The sequence below is a fragment of the Eubalaena glacialis genome, chromosome 4 (assembly GCF_028564815.1).
Source record: "Eubalaena glacialis isolate mEubGla1 chromosome 4, mEubGla1.1.hap2.+ XY, whole genome shotgun sequence".
Lineage (NCBI taxonomy): Eukaryota > Metazoa > Chordata > Mammalia > Artiodactyla > Balaenidae > Eubalaena > Eubalaena glacialis.
Genome location: NC_083719.1, coordinates 112,833,034 through 112,860,800, shown reverse-complemented (window position 1 = coordinate 112,860,800; position 27,767 = coordinate 112,833,034). Strand labels below are relative to the sequence as shown.

Here is a 27,767-nt window from a genome sequence, read left to right as displayed (position 1 = left end):
GAAGCACCCACCGGCCCGGAAGGAGCTAGCGCGGACTAGGGCCGCGGCAGCCATCGCGCTTTGCAGTTCGGTGTCGGAGTGAGTAGGGTCGACGCCAAGTAAGGAATTGTGTTCTCTCCAATCGCAGGTAAGTGGCGGCCTCTCCTGCCCGGAGAACCGGCGGGCGGCAGCTGTGGGCCCCGGGGAAGGAGCACCTTTCGGGCCTGGGCCCACCCAATGCCCCTGCCTGTAGCCGGGCGAGGAAGGGGCTCCTGTTTTCTGCCCTGGAATCTGGCGGCGGGAAAGAGGACGGGCTCCTTTCGTGCTTCGCGGGGCCTCTCTGACGGTCATCCGGATAGGACACCGCTGCTGTCAAACGGTGGGTTATTTCAGGAATGAACGAGATGACTCTAAACTGCAGGCAAGCCCTTCCTTCCCCTCGGCCTCAGTTTCCTCACCGAGTAAGGTGAAGGCGGCGGGGATCATTGACAGCTCAAGAGGCTGTGACGCGGCGTGTTGTTCTCAGCTCTCCCACTTAGTGTGGGGACAAATCGAACTTCCTTTCCCACTAGTGGTTAACGTCTTTCCATAGCCCAAGTCCCAGTTGACTGGGAAAAAGATACACTGTTGGGGGAAAACTGCAGTGATTTAGGGATTATTTCAAGAGTTTCCAACAAGATAGAAATTGATTTTGAGAACAGCTAAAACTCTGACATTGTTGACCAAAAAAACCAAACTCGTCAGGAATTTAAGGTGTTAAGTACATGGGGCAAAATGAGGTGAAGAAATCCTTTTAATTTGAAAAACTAAACCTAATATTAGTTGCACGTTTTTATTGATATATCAAGTTCTATACTACCACTGTGTCTCACACTGAAGAATGTCCTGTGTTCAGTGTTAAGTGTTAGAATACGAATTAGAGTAAGTCTAAATGAAGCAAATGAAAGAAGAAAAGGAACATTTGTTTTCTACTATGTGTAAGGCGCTAGCTATGCACACAGCAATCCAGTGAGGAAGTAGTAATATCATCTCTATTTTACACATGAGGAATACAGGAAGGTTTACATTTTATCAATAATTAGTGGTGCTGACATTTCAAAGCAATGTGTATATCAAACGTTGTTTTAGTGGGCTTGCGTTCGTCACCAAAATATTTTGAACTTTAAAAACTTTAGGATAGTTCATTGGTGTTTTCTGAGTTTGCAGAAGAGGAAGGTGTTGCCTTCATTTTAGAAATATTAAAGAAGCATGGTCATTAATTATGCAGATTAGCAGTTTAAATAGGGTACATTTTAACCTTCCTTTGCCTTGCACTTCAAGCAAGAATTGAGACCAAAGAGTAGGCTATCAGAAATGAAAATCACTGCCACATCATTTGAAGCTTATAAATCAGAATTCTGTAGTAATGATTCATTATTTCTCCACCCTCTTCTTTAAGTACACTTGGCTGAAACTCAAATTATTTTTCTGCAAAACATTACTAAGCAAATAATTTTCAAATCATGGTATTGAAAAGTTTCTCTTCCTTGTATATAGCTTTTAGAACAATTTGAGTTAAAAGTATTTTAATGATTGAACTTGTCATTGCTTATGTCAGTTTTTTTTTTTTTTTTCTTAATTCATTATAGGCAAGTTCAGTACTCAGGTGCACAACTTTTTTTAATATAGAGTTTTTTTCCTTTCCTCTTAAAAAATCCTATTTATATTTGTCATAGATTTAACCTTATTTCAATCAAGCATCACTTTCCCTTAAAGGAAAATTGATTATGTACTTTTTGTTCATTACACGAACTAAAAGGTTTAGTTTTTAGTTCCATTATTATAATTGCTATACATTCAATCCTAAAATGTTTTCTAGAATTTTTTTAATTTGCATCACTGTTTCAATAAAGGTTGTAAAAAGAAAATTTAACAATTTTAGGGGTGAGTATTTATAAAGTAACATTGTCTTAAAACATTCAACATTGTCACTGTCCATACTTTTAGCAGAGTTGGCCCTCCGTATCCATGGGTTCCACTCTAAGGATTCAACCATGGATGGAAAATATTTGGGGGAAAAAATTTCAGAAAGTTTGAAAAAGCAAAACTTGAATTTGCCACATGCTGGCGACTATTTACATGGCATTTACATTGTATTTACAACTATTCGCTTATTATTTACATTGTATTAGATATTATAAGTAATTGAGAGATCATTTAAAGTATACTAGAGGATGTGCGTGGATTATATGTAAATACTATGACGTTTTATATAAGGGACTTGAGGATGGGGTGTAGGGGCCTGGAACCAATCCTCTAGGACACCAAGGGACGACTGAAAGGTATAGGGCCTTGCTGAAATTCTACAAAACATGGTCAAGCAGAGTTTGGCCTTTGTATTTCTAGGACTGTTTGAATCTGAGAGAGAGGTATGTATAGTTCCTAAATTAGTTTACAGATAGTATACTGATCTTATGGAATTTGTACATATTTTAATCATAAGCCTGACAAAATTATGTAGAAAATTGTGATTAATCTCTCCTAGTGAAATTTCCTTACCTGGATTTGAAGGAAACTCTTCTAATGCCTTTTCTGGTGACAGTGATGGTGCTATTAATATTTAAAGTAAAATCAGAACATTATGAAAAAATACTTTTTCATATTAATAGTTGTTAAAATTGAAGTTAACTTGAAAATTGGCATTTAAAAGTTTTGTGCTTTGAATTTTACCTAATTTAGTTTGAATGAATTAATACCACCTTATATGGGGTAGTATTCAAAGTGTTTTCATGTACATTATCATAGTTAATCATTCTTAACATTCTGTGAGGCAGGTGGTATTTCCCTTATATGGAGAAGCAAACTGGCACTCAGAAAGATTGGCTTTCCCAGAATGAAATTATGGTATTTCGAAAGATGCACATTCAGGACTTACCTGGTGGTCCAGTGGTTAAGACTCCGAGCTTCCACTGCAGGGGGCACAGGTTTCATCCCTGGTGGGGGAAGTTCCCCTTGCTGCATGGCGTGGCCGAAAAAAAAAAAAGATGCACATTCAGTTTAGATTTTTTAAATTCTAGGACAGGCACTCCATCCATTTTATCACAGCTCTACCATGCTTTGCTTCCCAAAGTTATTAATGTATTGATTCTAGAATTCTATTCTGAATAGGATTTACCTCCTTAGAATATTAATAGTTTTTATTTTCTACCAGCACTACTTTTTGGAGTATTTATATCTTGTCATCTTATGTGTATTTTTTTTCCTTATGTATATTTTTTAAAAGATCATACCTAAATGATTTTGCTAAATTACTTATATTAGTTATAAATATTAAAAGTCCATGTAAATTTTCAACATTTAATTTTCTTTGTTTTTTAATAATAACTTTATTGAGAGAGAGAGTACATACCATAAAGGGTACTTGTACATACACTTCTTACCTTTATAAGTGTACAATTCAGTGTTTTTTTAGTTCATCATGTTGTGCAACCATAACCAGTAACTTCAGAACATTTTCATCACCCCCAAAAGAAACCCAGTACTTATTAGCAGCCACTCCCCATTTCACCTTCCCCCCGGTCTGACAACCACTAATCTATTTACTCTAAATAGATTCTATTCTATTCTATTCTATTCTATTCTATTCTATTCTATTCTATTCTATTCTATCTATTCTAAATAGATTCTGTTCTATTCTGGACATTTCATATAAATGGAATTGTCCTTATGAGTTTAATGGGGCAAGGCTTTCAGAAGTTATTTGTAATCTGAGAATTTCTGTTCCATTACACCCTTTGCATTGATTTTCATGTTACTTGAGTAGATCACTTTTCTAATCTGCTTAGCGACTTTTCCTGTTTGCTGTTCATGCAATAAATAAATCTGCTGACGTGTATATGTTTCCCTGTTCTTGACCTTTGCTTTTCACATGTCTTAATAGTGTGTTCATGGTGTTGTGTAACCTGTTCTCAGGGTTCAGGTATCTGTTTGTGGCTAAGTAACTTTTATTCTTAGTTGGCATTTTTACCTCTACTTTATTTTATTTTTTTAAACATCTTTATTGGAGTATAATTGCTTTACAATGGTGTGTTAGTCTCTGCTGTATAACAAAGTGAATCAGCTATACATATACATATATCCCCATATCCCCTCCCTCTTGCGTCTCCCTCCCACCCTCCCTATCCCACCCCTCTAGGTGGACACAAAGCACCAAGCTGATCTCCCTGTGCTATGCAGCTGCTTCCCACTAGCTATCTATTTTACATTTGGTAGTGTATATATGTCCATGCCACTCTCTCACTTTGTCCCAGCTTACTCCGCCCCCGGCATCGTCCTCAAGTCCATTCTCTATGTTGGCGTCTTTATTCCTGTCCTGCCCCTAGGTTCATCAGAACTTTTTCTTTTTATTTTTTTTTAGATTCCATGTATATGTGTTAGCATACGGTATTTGTTTTTCTCTTTCTGACTTACTTCACTCCCTCTACTTTAAAATGACTAATGACTCCTAGCTTAAGGAGTTTCTGTTTAAGGATCTCAGAAACCATGACTTTATAGAAATGTAAATATCTCATTAATTTCTAAAGAAGAGTTTCCCCATATATGTTATTAGATTAGTTATCTTGGGACAAATTATACAAAAGCAAATTGGTACCATCCTTATGCAAAAAATCCATTTACCTGCATGGCTTACCCACTCTACCCTCCCTGAGTCCTCGTGGCTCTCACCTACCAACAGTCATCTTCAGTAAGGATTTTGCCACTTGATTCACAGTCTGGCTTTCTAAAACGCTGCCCTCCAATCTTCTAGATGATTCCACTGCCTGTCAGTGTGGAATAGCCCAGCTTCCCGAATCCTTCACCTCTAATTCTCTTCAGCTGCCCATGCCAGAGCCAGGCCTTGGAGCTGGGCACCACCCAGACCCAATCCTTTCTTGAATTCTGAACCCCACATTTTCCTCCACTGTTCAGGCACAATTCTGACCCACCTTTCACTTCTCGCACCCTTTTACTACATCTACACCTGCTATTTAGCTAAAGACTCTTCCCCTATTCTTCCATTTCTATTCTGTGGGGAGCCTGCCTTTGATCCCCACCCCGTTCCATGTGCTATCTGCGTTTATACCTTATCCACTCAGCCTGAACTTCTGATCAGATTACTACAGTCTCTGTCGCTAGTACTGTCAAATTTCTGCTCCCCTGTCTTTTTTTCATTTGCTGTTCTGGAAGTCCCTAAACCCCATGCGCTCCTTGTTCTCTAAAGCTGAGCATTGCTTGGGGGGTGGGGGGGTGGGGGATAGAAATCAGTACAGATTGGTACTGCTGTGAATGTTTTTCAACCCTAGCAACTGGCTTTTTATTTTTATTTTTTTTAATTAATTTATTTTTTATTTATTTATTTTTGGCTGCGTTGGGTCTTTGTTGCTGTGCGTGGGCTTTCTCTAGTTGCGGTGAGCGGGGGCTACTCTTCGTTGTGGTGCGCAGGCTTCTCATTGCGGTGGCTTCTCTTGTTGCGGAGCACGGGTTCTAGGCACGCAGGCTTCAGTAGTTGTGGCACGTGGGCTCAGTAGTTGTGGCTCATGGGCTCTAGAGCGCAGGCTCAGTAGCTGTGGCGCACGGGCTTAGTTGCTCCGCGGCATGTGGGATCTTCCCAGACCAGGGCTCGAACCCGCGTCTCCTGCATTGGCAGGCGGATTCTTAACCACTGCGCCACCAGGGAAGTCCCTGGCTCTTTTTAGCAATCTTTTAACTTGATCTTTTCCCCACAGTAGCTATTCTTTTTTTTTTTTAATTTAATTTAATTTAATTTATTTTTGGCTGTGTTGGGTCTTCGTTGCTGTGCAGGCTTTCTCTAGTTGAGGCGAGCGGGAGCTGCTCTTTGTTGCGGTGTGCAGGCTTCTCATTGCGGTGGCTTCTCTTGTTGCGGAGCACGGGATCTAGGCGCGCGGGCTTCAGTAGTTGTGGCTCGCGGGCTCAGTAGTTACACCCCTTCTTCATCTTTCCTGGGTTCCTTCCTTCTCATCTTAGAGAAAGAGTGTGCTCTCTGCCCAGGCTCCTCTTGAGCCTTTGACCCTTTTGGTTAATTCCTTCTCTTTCTCATCTTTAACCTCTTCCTTGCCACTAGCTCCTTCCTTTAAATTTATCAACATTCTCAAGCCTCACACTTCCTTAAGAAGAAAATCTCATTTCCCTCATCCCATTTGAAACTTTTTGAAAGAAGAATTTCCTCACTGCCTCCACCTGTTAACCTCCTGTCCCATTCTCTTCTCAATAATGACAGAAGCCAGGTTTTAAATATTGATACTTACTTTGTGCATTGTATCTCATTTGCTCTTAAAACACCCTGAGAGATTTTAACTTGTTCAAGGTCACACAGCTCTGCTGTGCTTTAAGTACCAGCCATAGGCTCTCCTGTACTACCACTCCACTGCAGGCTACTCATGCTGTCAACTGTTGTCTCCTTGTCACCAAAGCTAGCTGTGACATCTCTGCATTTAATGTGGCTAACTTCTTTCCTTGCCTCTCTCTTCTAGTTCTTTTACCCTTCCTGGGTTCTTTTGGTTCTTCCACCTATATCTGTCCCTCAAGTGAGAATTAATTTCTTTCATAGCATTTGGCTGGTGCTGGAGGCAAGGAGACTTTAGGCAGAGATAGTGGGAGAATATTCTGATGCTGGGAAGGATAATGAGCAGAGGTTTTAAGGTAGTCAAGTCCAGGTCACCAGTGGTGAATGGCAGGCAGTTTACTTTGGCCTGGGGAAAGCTACAAGTAGGGAAGTAATATGTATTAAACTTGGAAAGGTAGCTAAGAGTGGAATGTGGAATACTGGCCTAGGAGTTTGATTGTATCATTTCTCAGCTCACAAACCTCCAGTGGCTCTCCATCCACAAGCATAGAGTGGCCATAAAATTTAACCTAAATCAGGACCCTTTTGAGAGTGAGAGGAAGCACTGTTAATAATTACACTGAAATTACTTTGCTGAGACTGTCCCCAGCAAACTGGGAGTTATAGTCACCCTGACTATGCAACAAGTCCAAGATGATATTTTGGGGAAGCTACTCTGGAGGGCATGTACAGATGGGTAGAAACACATTTTGATGTTAAGATGGTAGTTTTGGAAAGTGACAATAAGGCTCTTGACTAGGTGGCTCCTGTGAGAATCAAAGAAGGCTTGAGACTTCAGTGCAGAAACTGATAGAACTAAGAAATGACTGGGTGTGGGATGTGTGGGAGAGGAAGGAATTACATGTCAGAGTCATGAGCTGGAGTTATTAAAAAATGGTATGTAATGACTTAAATAAATTTAAACCTTTAAAACTATTGTTATAAAGCTTTAGAGAGCCAATGCAATGTAAGGGAAAGGGGATGGACGTGGAAGTTCGACTCATGTTTGAAACTTAGTTGTGCCTATCACTAATAGTTGAGTTTTACTTACTGTAACTTCAGCTCCTTCTGTAAAATGCAAACAATAATATATGTACTCTGAAAGGTTGTTGGGGTATTTAGTGGTGATATCTGTAAAGTGTCTAGTACTGTGGGCCATGTAGTAGAAGAAATAATAATAACAGCAGCTAAAATTAAATGCTTCCTCCATGCGAAATACTAAATGCTTTGCGTGTAGTAATTAATCTTCATAATAACCATCTCAGGTAATATTGTTATCCCCATTTTACAGATGAGGAAAGTGAAGTAACTTACCTAAAGTAGATAGTAAAGTCCTAGCACCAGAGCTCCTGCTCTTAACCTCTAGACCATAATGCTCGTAGGGGTTCAATAAATGGTAGCTGATATTTTTTGTTTGTTTGTTTTGCTTTGTTTTATTAAATTGAAAGGCGGATTCAGCATCATTTCTTATGTCCATATATTAAAAGTAGCAGGCATGAAGACCTAATGTCTAAATTTAGTCTCAGATTTGTTTATCAATCTGGCTTCTGCATCACTAATTAGCACCCGTTGATTTTTTACTCTCAGTTTGCGGTCCCCTAACCCCAGTCATATTATCTAACAATTCCCAACTTTTTGCTGTACCCATTCAGGCTAAACACCATCTAAGAAACCTTTCCTTAGCTGTACCCTGGTGTCACCATAGAACTATGGAAATAGGACTTCGGATGTAGAGACAAGCAGGACTGGTTTTCTTTTTTCATACAAAATATAAAGTGTATTTGTGAGCATACCATACCTCTTTCTGTTGGTGTGCACATAAATACCTCATATCTCTGTTATTTATTTTTATTATTTTGTTTTTATGCTCTTATGATCATTACTCCCCTAGTAGCTTAGGATTTACAGTATGGGCATTTTTTTCCCCTTGTGTTTGAAGAAGTCTTGAAACTCTATAGGGTGAGTTGTGACCATTTTAGATAATATCCTATTCAGTTTTAACATTTTTCAGTTTAATTGCATTTGTGTAGCTAATTTATCACTCTATGATCTTTTTGAGAGAGAGAGCCATGTTTGTCATCAATATTTGTATTCCCCATGATGTCTAGCTCAGGACTTTGGATGTAATATGAACTAGGTAAATATATTTTAAATTAAATAAAATATCTCAACACACCACTGCTTTATTTGATTCTCTACAGTGAAAATTATTATGATTCCCTTTGAAAAGCATATACCTCAGAATCTTCAGAAAAGACAAGCCACCTGTATATATTTTCTCTGACTTTAAGTTTCAATTTCTACATGACCTAAAATGATAATAGTAGAAGGAGGTATAATTTTCAACTTGAGTAAAATGAGAACTTCTAAGATAATAGATTCTTATATATTTATGTTGCTGTTGTAGTTCTCATTCTTGTGATACTGACAAATGAAACTATTCATAGTTTGCCAGCCACTCTGTCTTAATCAGGAATCAACTGATTGCAAGAACAAAATTCTGCTTATGCTAATTCAAGTAAGAAGTTAATAGAAGAGGGGAGAATCTATTGCCAGGATCCAGGGGATTTCCTAGTAAACACTGCTAGGCCTTGTACAGACTGGAGGTAGGCTGTCTCTTTTCTCTGTTTCTGACTCTCAAGGTGATGTGCTCTCAACATCTTACCCTCTAGGAATATTGAGTTTGGTGGGCCCATCTGTGTCCAGCTTGGCAGCCCACTGGAGGGAGAGGCAGTTATAGAAAGCAGTGTTGTGTGTCATACTTAGTCTGAAGAATATCAAACATAGCACAACCCTTCAAACTTTTTGGACTTGGCCCAAGTTTTGGGCCTGGGTTTTTTTGTTCAGCTCTAGAAAATGAACTTTGTTGATCTGAAAGCATATTTTTGTATAAGTGATTTTTTTTTCTAAAGAGGCTTTTTTCCTCTTATTTTCCATATTAGCTATATTAGCTATATTATCAAGTACATGTCAAGTAAATGCTGAATTGAACTATGCTCTGTATTTTCTACTGTGATTTAATCTTTTTTTTTTTTTTTTTTACATTTAGTAACATGATTAAAATTTGAAAAATGCAGAAAGATAACAAACCCAGAAATTTACTATCTGGTACCAACTGCTACAAAAGAACAAAAGAAAAAGAAAAAGGGTTTTTACTCCACATAGGTAAAATCAGACTCGGAAACTTATTTCATGATCAATTTCCTTTCTTCTCCTCTTTTCTCCCTTCTCTCCTGTCCCCAACTCCAAGGTTTTGGTAAATATTTCATATGCCATAGATACTATATTTAATTTACTATTGAACATAGATTATTTATAAAAATTTTCTTATGGAACACTTTGATAAACATCTTTATACATAAGCTTTTCCATATTTAGGACAATTTGTAAAAGTAGAATTCTTGGGTCAAATGGTATCAACAGATACATTATTGTCAAATTGGTTTTGAAAAAGATTTGTACCAATTTATACTGCCACTAATAATGCTTCTTTTACCACATTTTTTCTAGTCTTGACTGTTATAATTTTCTCATGTTTGCTACTTTGAGGGGCAAAGAATGGTCTCTACTTGGTATTTTAATGACGTTTTGTTTTTTATTCATCAGTATAGATCAGGTTAGACTGGCATGGAAAAGAGTGTTTAATTCTTTGTAGTAAGGTTGTAGGATTATTTACTCACAGTTGATGTTTAATGTTGTTGGTGTTTAATGTTGACTACTAAATTCAAAACACTTTTTTTTCCAGACCCTATAAGATTTGGCTATGTCCTTCATATTTGACTGGATTTACAGTGGTTTCAGCAGTGTGCTACAGTTTTTAGGTAATGTTGGCCCTTTGTTCTCTTTTGTTATCCCATTTAATCCTACTTATACAAAAGTGTCTTTTATTTGTCCAGAGCCTCTTTGTATGTAACCCAGTAGTTACAAATGTGGGCTCTGGAATCATACAAACATGTTCAATTACTCATTATACCTGTTCCAAAGTAATCTTAGACAAACTGTTTTCTCCACTTTAGCCTTAACTTCCTTATCTGTAAAATAATAATAATTCCTATTTTTTAAGGTTGTTGATAAGCATATTATTAACAGGAATAGCTACCATTTATTAGCCAGTTTGCAGAAGAGCTTTACATGCTTTACCTCACGTAATCCTCACAGGAATCCAATGCATTGTTTCTTTTTTTATTATTATTATAAAAATGCATGTTCCATAAAGTACCTCATATATTATAAATGGCATTTTATAACCTACTAAATGAGTCTTGTTTACCCAGCAATTCTGACTAGTGATTTTCCTCTCTTTATAGATTTTAAAGATAGGAAAAATCTTTGCTTCCCATTCTTTTATTGACACCCTTGACTTGTCACATTTTTTGATGAAACAGGCTTTTTTTTTTTTTTCCCTGAAACAGGCTTTTGATTAACTTTTATGTTGGGATATACACAATTTTATTATTGTAAAAATTAATGAAAATATTTCTAGTCTCCTATTTTCAAATTTTGTCCTAAGTTTAGTCTCCTTATAACCATCATCTTGTAAACTGGCAGAAAGAGAAGCATTTCATGTAATTATAGAGTGGTCAACATAGTTCTAAACTGGCCACAACCATACTTATGGAATGATATCTCCTATATAAATATTTCTTTCTCCACAAACATAATCTTGACTGAGGAAATAAATTTTGATTGGGAAATATAAATTTTGTTTGACTACTATATATTAAAAGGATAAAAATATAAGATCAAATTTTGTCACTGTATTTTTATTTCTTAGTTGAACCTTAATTGCAAATTTTTTAAAACCCAGAGTGTTTTTTTTTTTCTTTTTAAAAATATAATTCCTCACATTATTTTATACTGTTGCTCTACTACAGGTCAAATGTCAGATCTCTCTATACTACCTCCAAGAGAATTCTTAAATCTTTTTATCAGACTGAAATATTTTGTCACATATTTGCAAGAACTGGGTCAGAAATAGAGGCTTTTAAACTTTATTTTGCTGGGGCTTTGGGTTATAACATGTTGGAATCTATATCTCAGTTTATAGAACAATGAATCTATGCTGAATTATGTTGAAAAGGCAAAATAGATTGCATCACAATCAGGAACAAGAAGGTTGATAGTGCTAACTTTAGGAAGCAGTATAGAGAAATGAAAATGAACCAAAGCTTTGGGATCAGACATAGGTTCAAATCTCAGATCTGACTTCAGCGTTTGAGCAAGTTAACTCTGAGTCTTCATTTCCCCTCTGTAAAAAAGAGAATAATAATGCTACTTCACAGAGTTGAGGATTAAGTGAAATAATGTATGCAGGTGCTTAACAGTGCCTACCACAAAATAAGAATTTAGTCCAACTCAGTTTAAAGATTAAATGCTCTAGTTGTTCCCTTTTAGTATATTATCCTGTACACTTTTACTATTTAAAAGTTAAGGTGGTAGGGACTTCCCTGGTGGTGCAGTGGATAGGAATCTGCCTGCCAATACAGGGGACATAGGTTTGATCCCTGGTCCGGGAGGATCTCACGTGCCGTGGAGCAACTAAGCCCGTGTGCCACAACTACTGAGCCTGCGCTCTAGAGCCTGCAAGCCACAACCACTGAAGCCCGCATGTCTAGAGCCACTGCTCCCAACAAGAGAAGCCACCGCAATGAGAAGCCTGTGCACCGCAACGAAGAGTAGCCCCCGCTCACAGCAAATAGAGAAAGCCCGTGCACAGCAACAAAGACCCAACGCAGCCAAAAATAAATAAAATTAAATATTAAAAAAAAAAAAGAGTGGTAAGATTGAGTGCATTGGTTAGAAACAGTCTATGTAGAAACCTTTTAAGAAATAGAAATGTTTAAGGAGATTATTAGTCAGATTTATAATTAAAGGAGAGATGTAATATCCCAGCTCAAGTAAATATGGAAAACAGTCTTCTCTTTAGGATTGGAATTGTTGGTCAATATGTGATCAAAAGATTAGGACTTAAATAATTTACTTCTTAAACTTAAATGTGGGTAAAGAACTAGATGTTATTTTGGCATGAACTTATTAGAAGATGGATGGCCTGAATCTGTAATTGCCTAATGTCTTAAAAATTTCATTTATTGATTAAGTATTTTTTGAGCTGCTGCTGCATTCCCTGTCCTCATGTAATTCCATGGGTGTTAGACAATTAAAGACATGAAAAATGAAGTTCAATACCACTACACACCTATTAGAATGCCCCAAATCCAGATGCTGACAACACCAAATGCTGGTGAGGATCTGAAACAACAGAAACTCTCATTCATTGCTGGTGGGAATGAAAAATGGTACAGCTACTTCGGAAGACAGTTTGTTGGTTTCTTATAAAACTAAACATACTCTTACCATTCAATCCAGCAATTGTGCTCCTTGGTATTTACCCAAAGGAGTTGAAAACTTACGTCCACCTGAAAACCTACGTCCACCCGAAAACCTGCACACAGGTGTTTGTAGCAGCTTTAGTCATAACTGCCAAAACTTGGAAGCAACCAAGATGTCCTCTAGTGGGTGAATGGATAAACTATGGTATAGCCAGACAATGGAATATTATTCAGCACTAAAAAGAAACGGACTATCAAGCCATGAAAATACATGGAAGAAACTAAAATGCATATTACTGAGTGAAAGAAACCAATCTGAAAAGGCTACATACTGAGTGATTCCAACTACATGACATTCTAGAAGAGGCAAAAATATGGAGACAATAAAAAGATCAGTGGTTGCTGGGCCTTGGGTGGGATGGGATGTATAGGCAGAGCACAGAGGACTTTTTAGGGTGGTGAAAATACTCTGTATACTGTTGAATATGTGTCATTAAACTTTTGTCCTCTTGGGGGAGGATATGTATATGTGGGGACAGAGGTATATGGGAAATCTCTGTACCTTCCTTTCAGTTTTGTTGTAAACCTAAAAGTGCTCTAAGAAAAGTCTTTAAAATACACACACACACACACACACACACACACACACATATATATATATATATATATATATATATATATATATATATATAGCTCAATATGGAATTTTGCAGTAAATGCCAGTCTACTATAAATTGGTCAATGCTGTCTTTATCTGTTTGTCACTTTATCTATCAATGCTTGATTGATATATTTAAAATTATGTGCTTGGATATTTTTGTTGTTGCTTAGTGTTATGCAATCATGTGAATAGTTTAACCTTATTCTCAGGGAAATTTGACAGTGAACTAAACTTTTTTACTGAAAAAAACTCACTGTAATTTTTATTGTCAAAAATGGTTAGTTTATTTTTATCTGTGGAAAAATACTCTTTTTCTTTTGGTCTAGCTTCATAAATACATGATGTCAAGTATTTTATGAGTGTTTCTCTAGTAGAGGACACAGATATTTATCAAGGGATAAACTAAAATAAAATAAAAGAGGATTTAAGATAAATTGTCAAGGGAATTGGCATTTTGGCATTGCAAGATAAGTTTAGGTCACACACACATTTATTGATCGGGGCAAAGTTTAGTTTTATAATGATTTGACTTCCCAAATCATAATAGATTTAAAATAGCTCTTCAAAACTAAAAATAGGTTAGATATCCAAGCTTTTTCAGGCCAATTTATAAAATCTTAAAAGTTCAAAAGGTTAATAAGTGTTTCTTTATCAAAAATCTGGGGTAATTAGGAAAAGTATCTAAATAACTAAATTGTGAATATTATATTATACTTTTATTTAAAGTCATTTTATTTGTGTAGTCTGTGTCAGATATCACTTTGACTAATCATAGCTCTTATTCTGCAGGATTATATAAGAAAACTGGTAAATTGGTATTTCTTGGATTGGATAATGCGGGAAAAACAACATTGCTACACATGCTAAAAGATGATAGACTTGGACAACATGTCCCAACGTTACATCCCAGTAAGTATATTCTCCCAAACAATATATTACTTGATCAAGTGATACCAATTCATAGGCCCTAACCAAAAGGTTTTGTTTGTTTTTTTGGTGGATAAATTATGATCAGGTCATTTCACCTGTTCTTAAAATAGTATAGTAAATAATAAGTGACCCAACTCTAGGGAGTATATTTAGATCTTGAAATAATACTCATATCTTCTTATCAGTTAGTATACCATTGTGCAGCTAGAGGAATTAAAAAGTTATTGTCTCAGGGATTATGATATGATATTCAACAACATATTGCTTAGGTTATAAATAGTCACCATTAGCTTGTTACATAACCTAAATTTCTTTCAAATTTTAGAACTGTACTATTTTAATCATTATTCAATGGACAGATTATAGTCTTATACTTTGCTGGTAGCTCTCAACTTATTAACCAGTTATTTTTCTAGTCCTAACAACCTGAACTATTTCTAATATAAAGACCATAGAATTATTCCAAAAAACAGGGCATGTATTGATACATTTATATAAAGGTTTTTGTTTTTTGGTTTTTGGTGTTCTTTTTGGGCACACCCCACAGCTTGCAGGATCTTAGTTCCCCAACCAGGGATTGAACCTGGGCCCACGGCAGTGAAAGCGCCGAGTTGTAACCACTGGACCACCAGGGAATTCCCTAGAAAGTTTTAAAATAATTAAAAAATAATTTACTGTGCTTCCTTTTAGAAAGACTACCTGAAAGACATTAATAATGATTCTATAAATCACTTAATACATATCATCCTGTATATAAGATTGTGTAATAGGTGCTGTTTGAGAAAGTAAAGTTAATGTTAAAGTGATAAAATTATTAGAAACAGAAGTCTAATCTTAAAATACCTGTGAACTTACTTTTACTGTTGAAAAGACGATGAATCAAGTACACAGAGAGTTTAAAGACAAGTTAATCCATAGATTAATTATGAAATAATGAGTGTTGGCCTTAATAATGAGTATAAAATTGAGAACTGGACTAAAATGTAAATAATATGATATTAATTTAGTTCAGTAAATATACAAAGAACAAGGAAGGAAAACAGAGCAAAACAAATTACCATTTTATCTCTAAAGCTGTTAGTGAGTGAAGTTGGAAAAGGAAGATTTTGTAAAATTGATACTTTTTTTTTATATTAGAGGAAAGTGGGGCTTGACAAATAAGATTCTGATACAAGAACAATACTGTTAAAGAAAAATGATCATGGTGAAATTGAGTATATAAAATTATCTGCAAAAACAACAGAAATGGAAGAGATTACACAGTGGTCTTATATTAGGTGTAAGTCATTTTAAAAATTTTATGATGTTGCCCTTTTTAATTTATTCAACAAATATTTTTTGAGCACCTGCTCTATGTCAGACATTGTTCTAAGTACTAGGAGTAAAAGCAGTGGCACAAAACAGATGCTATCTCAACCTTCCTGTGGCTCACATTCATTTCAACTAATATTTTTCAATTAATCAAAAAACATATGTGTACTCACTTCAGCAGCACATATACTAAAATTGGAATGATACAGAGAAGATTAGCATGGCCCCTGCACAAGAATGACACACAAATTCGTGAAGCATTCCATATTTTTAAGAATGAAATTAAAAATACTCTCTAACATCATATACAAAAATAAACTCAAAATGGGTTAAAGACCTAAATGTAAGGCTGGATACTATAAAACTCTTAGAGGAAAACATAGGCAGAACACTCTTTGACATAAATCTCAGCAATATCTTTTTTTTTTTAATTAATTAATTTATTTATTTTTGGCTGTGTTGGGTCTTTGTTGCTACGCGCAGGCTTTCTCTAGTTGTGGCGAGCGGGGAATACTCTTCGTTTGCAGTGCGTGGGCTTCTCATTGCAGTGGCTTCTCTTGTTGCGGAGCACGGGCTCTAGGGTGTGCAGGCTTCAGTAGTTATGGCTCGCGGGCTCAGTAGCTGTGGCTTGCGGGCTCTAGAGCGCAGGCTCAGTAGTTGTGGCGCACGGGCTTAGTTGCTCCGCAGCATGGGGGATCTTCCCGGACCAGGGCTCAAACCTGTGTCCCCTGCATTGGCAGGCAGATTCTTAACCACTGCACCACCAGGGAAGTCCCACAATATCTTTTTTGATTCACCTCCTAGAGTAATGAAAATAAAAACAAAAATAAACAAATGGGACCTAATTAAGTGTAAAAGCTTTTGCACAGCAAAGGAAACCATAAACAAAACAAAAAGACAACCCACAGAATGGGAGAAAGTATTTGCAAATGAAGAGACCAACAAGGGATTAATCTCCAGAATATACAAACAGCTCATGCCACTCAATATCAAGAAAACAAAGAACCCAATCCAAAAATGGGCAGAAGATCTAAATAGACATTTCTCCAAAGAAGACAGACAGATGGTCAAAAAGCCCAAGAAAAGATGTTCAACATCACTAATTATTAGAGAAATGCAAGTCAAAACTACAATGAGGTATCGCCTCACACTGGTCAGAATAGCCATCATCAAATATCTACAAACCATAAGAGCTGGAGAGGGTCTGGAGAAAAGGGAACCGTCTTGCACTGTTGGTGGAAATGTAAATTGGTGCAGCCACTATGGAGAACAGTATGGAGGTTCCTTAAAAAACTAAATATAGAACTACTGTATGATCCAGCAATCCCACTCCTGGGCATATATCTGGAGAAAACCATAATCCAAAAAGATACATGAACCTGAATGTTCATTGCAGCACTATTTTCAATAGCCAGGACACAGAAGCAATTTAAATGTCCATCGACAGAGGAATGGATAAAGAAGATGTGGTACATATATACAGTGGAATATTACTTAGCCATAAAAAAGAACAAAATAATGCCATTTGCAGCAGCATGGATGGACCTAGAGATTATCATACTAAGTGAAGTAAAGTCAGACAAAGACAAATATCATATGATATCACTTATATGTGGAATCTAATTTTAAAATGATACAAATGAACTTATTTACAAAACAGAAACAGACTCACAGATCTTGAAATCAAACTTATGGTTACCAAAGGGGAAACGTGGGGGGAAGTGATAAATTAGGAGATTGGGATTAACATATACACACTACTATATATAAAATAGATAACTATGGACTTCCCTGGTGGCGCAGTGGTTAATCCGCCTGCCGGCTCAATATTAAAAAAACAAACACCAGCTCAATATTAAAAAAACAAACAGCCCAATCCAAAAATGGGCAGAAGACCTAAATAGACATTTCTCCAAAGAAGACATACAGATGGCCAAGAAGCACATGAAAAGCTGCTCAACATCACTAATTATTAGAGAAATGCAAATCAAAACTACAGTGAGGTATCACCTCACACCAGTTAGAATGGGCATCATCAGAAAATCTACAAACAACAAATGCTGGAGAGGGTGTGGAGAAAAGGGAACCTTCTTGCACTGTTGGTGGGAACGTAAATTGATACAGCCACTATGGAGAACAGTATGGAGGTTCCTTAAAAAACTAAAAATAGAATTAGCATATGACACAGCAATCCCACTACTGGGCATATACCCAGAGAAAACCATAATTCAAAAAGACACATGCACCCCAATGTTCATTGCAGCACTATTTACAATAGCCAGGTCATGGAAGCAACCTAAATGCCCATCGACAGACAAATGGATAAAGAAGATGTGGTACATAAATACAATGGAATATTACTCAGCCATAAAAAGGAACGAAATTGCATCATTTGTAGAGGCGTGGATGGATCTAGAGACTGTCATACGGAGTGAAGTAAGTCAGAAAGAGAAAAACAAATATCGTATATTAATGCATACATGTGGAACCTAGAAGAATGGTACAGATGGACCAGTTTGCAGGGCAGAAATAGAGACACAGATGTAGAGGACAAACATATGGATACCAAGGGGGGAAAGTGGCGGCTGGGGGGCGGGGAGGTGTGATGAATTGGGAGATTGGGATTGACATGTATACACTGATGTGTATAAAATGGATAACGAATAAGAACCTGCTGTATAAAAAAATAAATAAAATAAAATTCAAAAATTCAAAAAAAAACAAAAAGAATCCGCCTGCCAATGCAGGGGACACAGGTTTGAACTCTGGTCCGGGAAGATCCCACATGCTGCTTAGCAACTAAGCCCGTGCGCCACAACTACTGAGCCTGCGCTCTAGAGCCTGCGAGCCACAACTACTGAGCCCGCATGCCACAGTTACTGAAGCCCACGTGCCTAGAGCCCGTGCTCCGCAACAAGAGAAGCCCATGCACCGCAACGAAGTGTAGTCCCCAATCACCGCAACTAGAGAAAGCCCACGTGCAGCAATGAAGACCCAACGCAGCCGAAAATAAAAATAAATTAATTTTTTAAAAAGAAATTTAAAAAAATAGATAACTAACAAGGACCTACTGTATAGCACAGGGAACTCTACTCAATATCCTGTAATAACCTATATGGGAAAAGAATTTGGGGACTTCCCTGGTGGTCCAGTAGCTAAGACGCCTCGCTCCCAACGCAGGAGGGCCGGGTTCAATCCCCGTTCAGGGAACTAGATCCCATATGCATGCCGCAACTAAGAGTTCAAATGCCGCAATGAAAGATTCCTCATGCCGGAACTAAAGATCCCGCACATGGCAACGAAGATCCCACGTGCCTCAACTAAGACCCGGCGCAGCCAAAATAAATAAATAAATAGGGACTTCCCTGGTGGTCCAGTGGGTAAGATTCCGTGTTCCCAGTGCAGGGGGCCCGGGTTCGATCCCTGGTCAGGGAACTAGATCCCACATGCCACAACTAAGGAGTCTGCATACCGCAACAAAAGATCCTGCATGCTGCAACTAAAGATCCCACATGCAGTAACGAAGATCCCACGTGCTGCAACTAAGACCTGGCGCAGCCAAAATAAATTAATAAATAATAAATATTTAAAATAAATAAATCTTTTAAAAATCTTTAAAAAAAAAGAATCTGAAAAAGAATGGGTATATATGTATAACTGATTCACTTTGCTATACACCTGAAACTAACACAACATTGCAAATCAACTATACTCCAATAAAAATTTAAAAAGAAAAAGCATATGTGAAAAAGGTAACATATGTCTACCCTATGATCTGGCAGTTCCATTGCTAGGTATTTATCTAGGAGAAATGAAAAACATGTGTTCACCAAAATCCTCATACAAGAATGTTTATTATACCAGTTTTATTTATCTGTAATAGCCCCAAACTGGAAACAGCTCAGATGTCCTTCAAAAAAAGAATGGATAAACAATGGAATTCTACTCAACAAGAAAGAGGAATAAACTGCTCATACATACGATGCATATTATATTGCATGGAAGAGGCTGGTCACAAAATTTATATACTATATGATACCATTTACATAAAATTCTGAAACAGGCAAAACAAACCTGTGGTGATAGAATTCAGATCAGTGCTTGCTTCTGGGAGTGGAGGTGTGGACTGACTGGGAAGGGGCAAGAGGGAACTTGCTGGGATGTTAACAGTGTTCTGTATCTTAATTAATCAAATTGGGACTTCTTTTATAAAGCAGGGAGTGTATTGGGGATTGTAACCATAGAGGTAGTTTGCCAACCACATCCAAGCATTATCTTTTCCTTATTGGAAAGGATCATGCTTTGAACACAAATTGTATTACTTATTCATTCAGTTGGCAGTCTTCATACAGAATTTTTTAGCAAGATAAACTACTCTGGGGTCTCATAGTTATATTGAATAGTTAACAATTATACTGAACCTTTCATTGTAATTGTAGGGGGTCTTCTGCTTTTGGCCATGAGGGAATAACAGAGTCTGGAATTACCATCCCACTGTAAATGACTAGAAAACTGGACAAAAATATATACTACAACTGTTTTCAGATATTGGGCAATAGCTAGCACAGGGCTATGATTCCTGAGAGAAGAAAAACAAACGCTTCTCTATTCAAGTTTTATCACAGGAGGTAATTTTCAGATCATGGCGTAGGGAGAGGAAACCCAAACAACCCAGTAGTCTTACTGAGTTGAGGAGACAGAGACCAGAATTTGGGGATGCTGAGGTGACTAGAATTTGCTGGGCAGATTACCACAGAGGAAGGAGCTCTGCAGAGAAGGAACTCCAGAAATTAAAAATATATATATATTTATTTAGGCTGCACCGGGTCTTAGTTGTGGCATGCGAACTCTTAGTTGTGGCATGCATTCGGGATCTAGTTCCCTGACCAGGGATTGAACCTGGGCCCCCTGCAGTAGAAGCACGGAGTCTTAACCACTGGACCACCAGGGAAATCCCAGAACTTCAGATATTTTCATGGCTGAATACCAATCTGTGCATACATAGGGTGAAACTACACATGGCCAGTCAAAGAATAATTTCTGGAAGAACAGTTATAGTGGAGTTGTTAGCCAAATAATTCCCATAGCTCACATGGGGCCGGGAATCCAAGTTCGCACCAGCCAAAAAGGAGAGACCTTGTTGAATACTCCAAAGGATCATATCTTAGTAATGGGGCTAAAGTAGCTCCAAAGTAAAGGCTACTTTAGATCTGCCCTAACAAAACTTAAAAACTGATCTGCAAGCAGTTTAACTGCCTGCCAGAACAAAGTCCAACTTTCTTTTCTTTTTTTTTTTTCGGCCGTGTCCCGTGGCTTGCAGGATCTTAGTTCCTGACCAGGGTCCCTGCAGTGAGAGCGCTGAGTCCTAACCACTGGACCGCCAGGAAATTCCCAAAGTCCAACTTTCTTGAAAAGGGTACAACAAAATCCAACATCCAGGGACTTCCCTGGTGGCACAGTGGTTAAGAATCCACCTGCCAATGCAGGAGACACAGGTTCGATCCCTGGTCCGGGAAGATTCCACATGCCGCGGAGCAACTAAGCCCGTGAGTGCGCCACAACTACTGAGCCTGTGCTCTAGAGCCCACAAGCTACAACTACTGAAGCCCGTGTGCCTAGAGCCCGTGCTCCGCGACAAGAGAAGCCACCACAATGAGAAGCCCGCGCACTGCAAGGAAGAGTAGCCCCCGCTTGTCGCAACTAGAGAAAGCCTGCGTGCAGCAGGGAGGACCCAGGGCAGCCAAAAATAAATAAATAAATAAATTTTTTAAAAATCCAACATTCAATAAAAAATTTTTAGACATGCAAAGAAGCAGGAAAGTATGATCCATAACCAGGAGAAAAATTAATCAGTAAAAACAGATTGTAACAAGGATGATGGCAGAAGTAAAAAAGATGATGGAATTAGCAAATAAGGACATTGAAATAGCTGTTATGAATATGCTTAAGGATTTAAGGGAAACATGAACATAATGAGGAGAGAAATGGAAGATATAAGACAGAACCAAATGGAACTTATAGAAAAGAAAAATAAAATAACTGAAATGAAATTTTCACTAGATAGGATGAATAGCAATTTTTTTTGTGGGGTGGAGGGTGTCCCACACTGCACGGCATGTGGAATCTTAGTTCCCCGACCAGGGGTTGAACCCGCACCCGCTGCAGTGGAACACAAGTCTTAACCACTGGACCACCAGGGAAGTCCCAAGGATTAATAGCAAATTAGTGCCAATACTGCAGAAGGAAAGACCAGTGAACTTAAGTCAATGCAATAGAAACTAAAAGAAACACAGAGAAAAATGACTGAAAAAAAAAAATCAACAGAGCCTCAGTGACTTGTGGGACAATATTAAGTAGTCTAGCAAACCTATCATTGAAGTCCCAGAAGGGGAAGGAAGGGAGCAGAAAAAATATTTGAAGAAATAATAGCCAAATTTTTTATTATAATTGTGTTTGTCATTAAAGACTGTCACCTGCGAAATATGACAGCCATGAGAGAATACTGTTATTTCACCTTTATCGTTTAAGATGAATTACAGGAAAAATTATTAGATTAGAGCAGTCGCTTGAATTCACAGTAAATAATTGTCAATTTCAGCAGGATAGAGAAGGAAAAATAAGTAAGTGTTGGATTTGTGGTGGGTAGTGAATACTAGAAATGAATATTACCATTTACATGCATTATATTGGCAATATGAAATGGAATATAGTAGTTACAACAGAGAATTCCTTTTTGATTTGACCTTATTTGCAATTAAAGTAAATCAAACTTTAAGTGGCAATATATACCAGGAATGGATTTCTAATTTTCATATTGTTAAAATATTTTGTATTATTATTTAGCGTCAGAAGAACTAACCATTGCTGGCATGACGTTTACAACTTTTGATCTGGGTGGACATGTTCAAGGTGAGATTCTATTGCTTTGTTTTATTTAATAAAAATGTGACCATTATGTTCCAGTGCATGAAATCTCATTCTATTCAAAGAAAGCCAGAGTAGACTTAAAATTTAGGAGTTATTACCCCTAGATAAATGCTTTAAATGCAAAGGATGATTTTCATGGTACTCCAATTTAAGTCTGAATTGCTTTTGGTGGTAAAGCATATGAGTAAAATTTAGCCTCCATTCCTTCTCTGCTCCAGTCCACCTTTCGCTTACTGTCGTAATCATGTTATGAATATGTTATTGCTCTGTATGAAAAACCTTCCGTGGCTAACTCATTACCTGTAAAATAAAGGCCAAACTCACTGACCTGGCACTCAGGATCTCTATGATCTGATCACACTTTACTTTATGAGTCTTTATTTCCCACTATACCCTTTCCCATTCTCTTTACTCCAACCAAACCAAACCATCTTGGTGTTCTCCCACCTCTGTGCTTATGCCATCCCCATGTGCACATAAGTAACCCACCTTCAGGGCCCAGTGTAAGTCCTGCTGCCTCCCCTGAGAAGCCACCCCCAGCTGGGAGTGCTCTCAACTATACTTACGTAGCAATTAGTGCGTTTGTATACATATCTGCAAGTTTGGAACGACTGTCTTATTCCTCTACTAAACTTTCTGGGACTGAAATCCTAGTTATTTTTTAATATCCCCAAAAGGACTTAGCAGTATCCACCACATGGTAATTCATAAATAATGAATATTACAAAGCCTGTGGCTAGTGAAAGCACATTTGAGACATATATCAATTGTTTAAAATATACATAAACTAATTCCTGGAATTTAATGATTAGATTTAGAACCTAATGGAGTTTGAGACTTCCTTTCTATATTATTTTAAGGTGTATTATAAAACTGAAGTCAGAAAAAAAAGTTACCTTCCCCTAGGGTACCCCCAAAACTGTTTTCCCCTCTAAAAGAGAATGTCATGGCAAAAATTACCCTAATGGTTTCATAAACTTTAATTTCTCTTATGAGTAGAACAGTTTGCTTTATTATTTTAACTTAACAAGTCTGTACCCGATACTAATTTCCTTCTGTCACTGACTCCAGATTTATCAGTGGCAAAAAACTGATAAACTAGGAATGTCAGAAAAATGAATACTGCATATAAGAAATAGTAGTGGTCCCTCCAGTGAACTTAATGTGCATCCTTGTCCATTAGTAGCAAATATTAATTCTTCTTCTAACATAGGAAAATTGGGGCAGAGTGAAGTATTTGACTTGCCCACAATCAAGGAAAACCTGTTATTTCTTCTTTGGTCACCTGGAAAGGTTTTGGCAATATTGGGTGAAAGATTAACTTGAGTATATAGTGAAGTAGCAGCAGCTAAGGGATAATTACACTTGATATCTTGGACTCTTCCCTCAAACTATCTGCTAGGTTTGACCAGCAAATAAAATCTAACTCCTGATTGTTTTTATTAGCTCGAAGAGTGTGGAAAAACTACCTTCCTGCTATCAATGGCATTGTATTTCTGGTGGATTGTGCAGACCATGAAAGGCTGTTAGAATCAAAAGAAGAACTTGATGTAAGTTAAATAATTAAAACTAAACATAGTTGAATCACTGGTAAGCCTGAGGAAATAGGTTGGATATGTAGGTATCAGAGTGTGGCTTTTTTGCAGCCTCTGATGTAACTCCTGACAATTTGTGGAGTTCTGAGATTATTCTACTTAGAACGTAGGGGGAGTAGCTTGGAGTAATTGTAGCTATTGAGGAGGTACTAATGCAGACTTCCTTCCTGAAGGCTTGGGCTCACTCTGTGCAGAGTGTGCCCTTGTAGTATATTTCATGTCTGCTACATTCCTGTAGTGGCTTGGTCTTAAGCCCCTGGTCCTCCTAGGATGCTGGTTTCTTTAGGAGTTAGCCAGAACCTGGAAATGGCATAACATGCTATCTTTGTCACTGCTCCCAGGAGTGATCAGGGCCATGTGTAGCCACCTCCTCTCCCGTCTCCCAGGTCACATGCTTCATAAAGGGGCTCAGAAGCAGTAGGCAAGGTCAGTGCTAGATCTGGGTCCACAGAGAAAGCAGGTCCATGATTTGATGGAAGGTTGACCTGACCATGCCTCTGCCTAGAGCAAGCAAACAAGTACTTATTCATGTGGAAAAGTCCAGATAGGTTCTCTGGTCATGGAACAGGGTCAGGGAATTCCTGAGTTCCTACTTTGTGCCCGGCACTGTGCATATTACCTCATTTAATTCTCAAATTAACTCCATAAGGTAGGTGGTACTATTGCAAATTCTCTTTGAACTTCAATGAGCCTTATTTGTGTAAGATCTCACAACTCAAAAGCAGCAGAACGAGAAATGAAACCAGGTCTGCATGCTTTAAAGTGTTGGGTCTATTCACAGAGTGAGCATTTACAGAAGGAGACTTAGGGAGGCAGAAGAATTGAGCTTTGGGTTTGTTGAGCTCACTTTAAAATGTAGGGAGAGTTTGCCAAAGAAAGTTAGCCAAACTGACGGGTATGATAGAGAATGAGTCCTTGATACCCATTTGGTAGCTTGTCATAATGAACCCTTTAGATGGTTTCATATCAACATCTTGTCGTTCATTTTGTTTTGTTTTGTTTTTTCAGTCACTAATGACAGATGAAACTGTTGCTAATGTGCCTATACTGATTCTTGGAAATAAGATTGACAGACCTGAAGCCATCAGTGAAGAGAGGTTGCGAGAGATGTTTGGTTTATATGGTCAGACAACAGGAAAGGTAAAAAAAAAAAAAGAAAAATTTTTGACGAGTGTGAGTGTTTCATTCAGTAGTACAAATATCTTTTTATTTATTTATTTATTTATTTATTTATTTATTTATATTTTTGGCTGTGTTGGGTCTTCGCTTCTGTGCGAGGGCCCTCTCCAGTTGTGGCAAGCGGGGGCCACTCCTCATCGCAGCGCGCGGGCCTCTCACTATCGTGGCCTCTCTTTTTGCGGAGCATAGGCTCCAGACGCGCAGGCTCAGCAGTCGTGGCTCACGGGCCCAGTCGCTCCGCAGCACGTGGGATCCTCCCAGACCAGGGCCCGAACCTGCGTCCCCCGCATTAGCAGGCAGACTCTCAACCACTGCGCCACCAGGGAAGCCCCTTATTTATTTTTAATCTTCTGAAATAGTTTGTTCCCACACTACCCCTAACAGTAATCATGCTTATCGGTTTAATTGGTACAGTCTGGCTTTTTTTTTTTTTAATTGGGGTATAGTTGACATACAACATTATACTAGTTTCAGGTGTATAACCAGATGTCTTTAAATTACTATTGTCCTACCTCATAAGCCCATTTTCATTTTTTTTCTTAAAAACTGTCATTTATACATTTGGGTCTTTTTTTAATGTCCTCATTTATTTTCTTTCTACCACTGAATGAAATGAAACCTTTTCTTGGTGATATCAAAAATGTCAAAGCCTATGCTTATGAGAAACTAAATGAAAGCTTTCAAAGTTTTATTTGTCATAATTTTTCAGAATTAGCCACTGAATAATATACTTGAATGTTTAAGCATACCAGTATTTAGGTATGCTTAAACATTTAGGTGGATTTAGGCCCTCAGTTCAGTGTTTAAGCCCTGAGTTCACCAGAGATAAAAATAAAATGTAAACTTGGCCATAGCAGTGTTGGGGTTTTCTGAACATATACTTTATAATAAGCTTTAAGACACATTATTTTTGCATTCATTTTTACTGGTATTTGTTTTGGGGAAGGACCTTAGTATTGAAAAATCCCAGACTAGAGAAATATTGCAGCCTATGGAAGGAGACTCTTATGTTAGATATGGTAGACTTTGGTCTATTTTCTGTTTCTTCTTTTTAATAACTCAATTCCACATTAATTTTTTTTTTTTGCCATGCTGCATTGCATGTGGGATCCTAGTTCCCCAACCAGGGGTCGAACTGGCACCCCCCACATTGGGAGCTCAGAGTCTTACCCACTGGACCGCCAGGGAAGTCCCTGCTCCACATTAATTTTAAGAAATGCCTTGTTTAGTCATAAACCTACTCAGAGAATGTTTGTTTTTAATATAAGTGAAGCCAGTTGTCCCAGGTAACTTGAATTTTTTCTAAGTCACAGATTATTTCATTCTTGTGTGCCTCATAAGCTCACCTCTGTCCCACTGAGCAGACATCCTGTCCTCCAGTAGAGTGAGAGGAGACGTCCTGTGTGTTTAGGGGAGGGTACTCGGATGCCAAACAGCCGTGGCTTTATCACAGTCACCCTTTGTTCTAAGATGTACGAGCTGCAGTTCTCCTGGGGAGTGCAGCTTTTATTTCATTAAGGGGTCATTCAACATAATGTCTATCTTCTCTTCTAGGGCAGTGTATCTCTGAAAGAACTGAATGCCCGGCCCTTAGAAGTTTTTATGTGTAGTGTGCTCAAAAGACAAGGCTATGGAGAAGGCTTCCGCTGGATGGCTCAGTACATTGATTAACACCAGCCCGCATCGGTTCAAGGTCTCACCATTCAGGCCTACTCAGAGATTTGATCACTCAACATGCATAACTTGAATTCAATAGACTTTTATTGGTTAGAAAACAGATGTTTTTTAGATTATTAATATTTTATCAACCTAATTTGAGTGAGAATTGAAGACTGATTCAAGTAAGCTGAATATCGCAATGTAGCTTTCTAATTCCATAAAAATAATTAGATTTTACAGTTTATAATCTGACATTACCCCCAGCACCATTTTTAAAGAGCAACTTTCCAGACTACCTTTGAAGCACTTTTTAACAATATGAAACTACAAATGTAAACCATATTTAAAAGTTCATCATGTTAAACTTTTTATGTACTTTTTTGGAACTAGTTTTTAAATTTTAGATTATGTGTCCACCTATCTTAAGTGAACAGTTAATAATTAGCTTATTGATGATTGCATGATGCCTTACAGTTTTCATTATTTTTTCTTATGCAAACGTCATGCAATAAAGCAAACCCTAATGTTTGGCATCCTTATTGGGCAAATGTTTCATTTTAATGTGTCTTATCTGGCTAGTATGCTCTGAAATTTTGTATGTTTACTATTATCTATATGAGGGGGTTACTGGGAAAGGAGACTGCTTCAGAATACTTAGAATAATGCTTAAGTTCCTAGAGGCTTTTGCATTTTCCAGGAGACAAGTTGTGTTTGGTTGTACCTTATACCACATTAATCTCTGAATCATGTGTATTTTTATCTGTAACACTGCCATTACCAGTGCTGATGGGGTCCATGTCCTAGTCCCTGTGGGATCGGCCTTCTGCAGAAAAGCA

At 37.7% G+C, this 27,767-nt stretch overlaps 1 protein-coding gene and 2 non-coding genes across 4 annotated transcripts; 2 read left to right on the top strand and 1 right to left on the bottom strand.

Moving 5' to 3' along the window:
- Positions 1-27,445, top strand: SAR1B (secretion associated Ras related GTPase 1B). 2 transcript variants are annotated; one of them, XM_061188184.1, is made up of 8 exons: positions 1-127; positions 9,390-9,505; positions 10,086-10,161; positions 14,120-14,239; positions 22,415-22,480; positions 23,945-24,048; positions 25,102-25,233; positions 26,827-27,445. In XM_061188184.1, the coding sequence occupies exons 3-8, from the start codon at positions 10,104-10,106 to the stop codon at positions 26,941-26,943; spliced, it is 597 nt and encodes a 198-aa protein (XP_061044167.1). In that variant the 5' UTR covers positions 1-127; positions 9,390-9,505; positions 10,086-10,103; the 3' UTR covers positions 26,944-27,445. The 2 variants fall into 2 exon arrangements, with proteins under 2 accessions (XP_061044167.1, XP_061044166.1); XM_061188183.1 differs by lacking the exon at positions 9,390-9,505 and having other exon boundaries at positions 26,827-27,444.
- On the top strand, positions 15,737-15,843 carry LOC133091659 (U6 spliceosomal RNA). Its single transcript, XR_009700984.1, has one exon. It is a non-coding gene; the product is annotated as a U6 spliceosomal RNA (small nuclear RNA).
- TRNAR-UCU (transfer RNA arginine (anticodon UCU)) lies at positions 20,450-20,522 on the bottom strand. Its single transcript has one exon. It is a non-coding gene; the product is annotated as a tRNA-Arg (tRNA).
- Positions 27,446-27,767: the final 322 nt, after the last annotated feature.

What these genes read in the sequence shown, in the direction of transcription:
- SAR1B (XM_061188184.1), top strand. Translation starts at nt 10,104, where the DNA reads ATGTCCTTCATATTTGACTGGATTTACAGTGGTTTCAGCAGTGTGCTA. An exon ending in CAGTGTGCTACAGTTTTTAG is followed by an intron (nt 10,162 to 14,119) that starts GTAATGTTGGCC and finishes CTTATTCTGCAG; the next exon opens with GATTATATAAGAAAACTGGT. An exon ending in TGTCCCAACGTTACATCCCA is followed by an intron (nt 14,240 to 22,414) that starts GTAAGTATATTC and finishes ATTATTATTTAG; the next exon opens with CGTCAGAAGAACTAACCATT.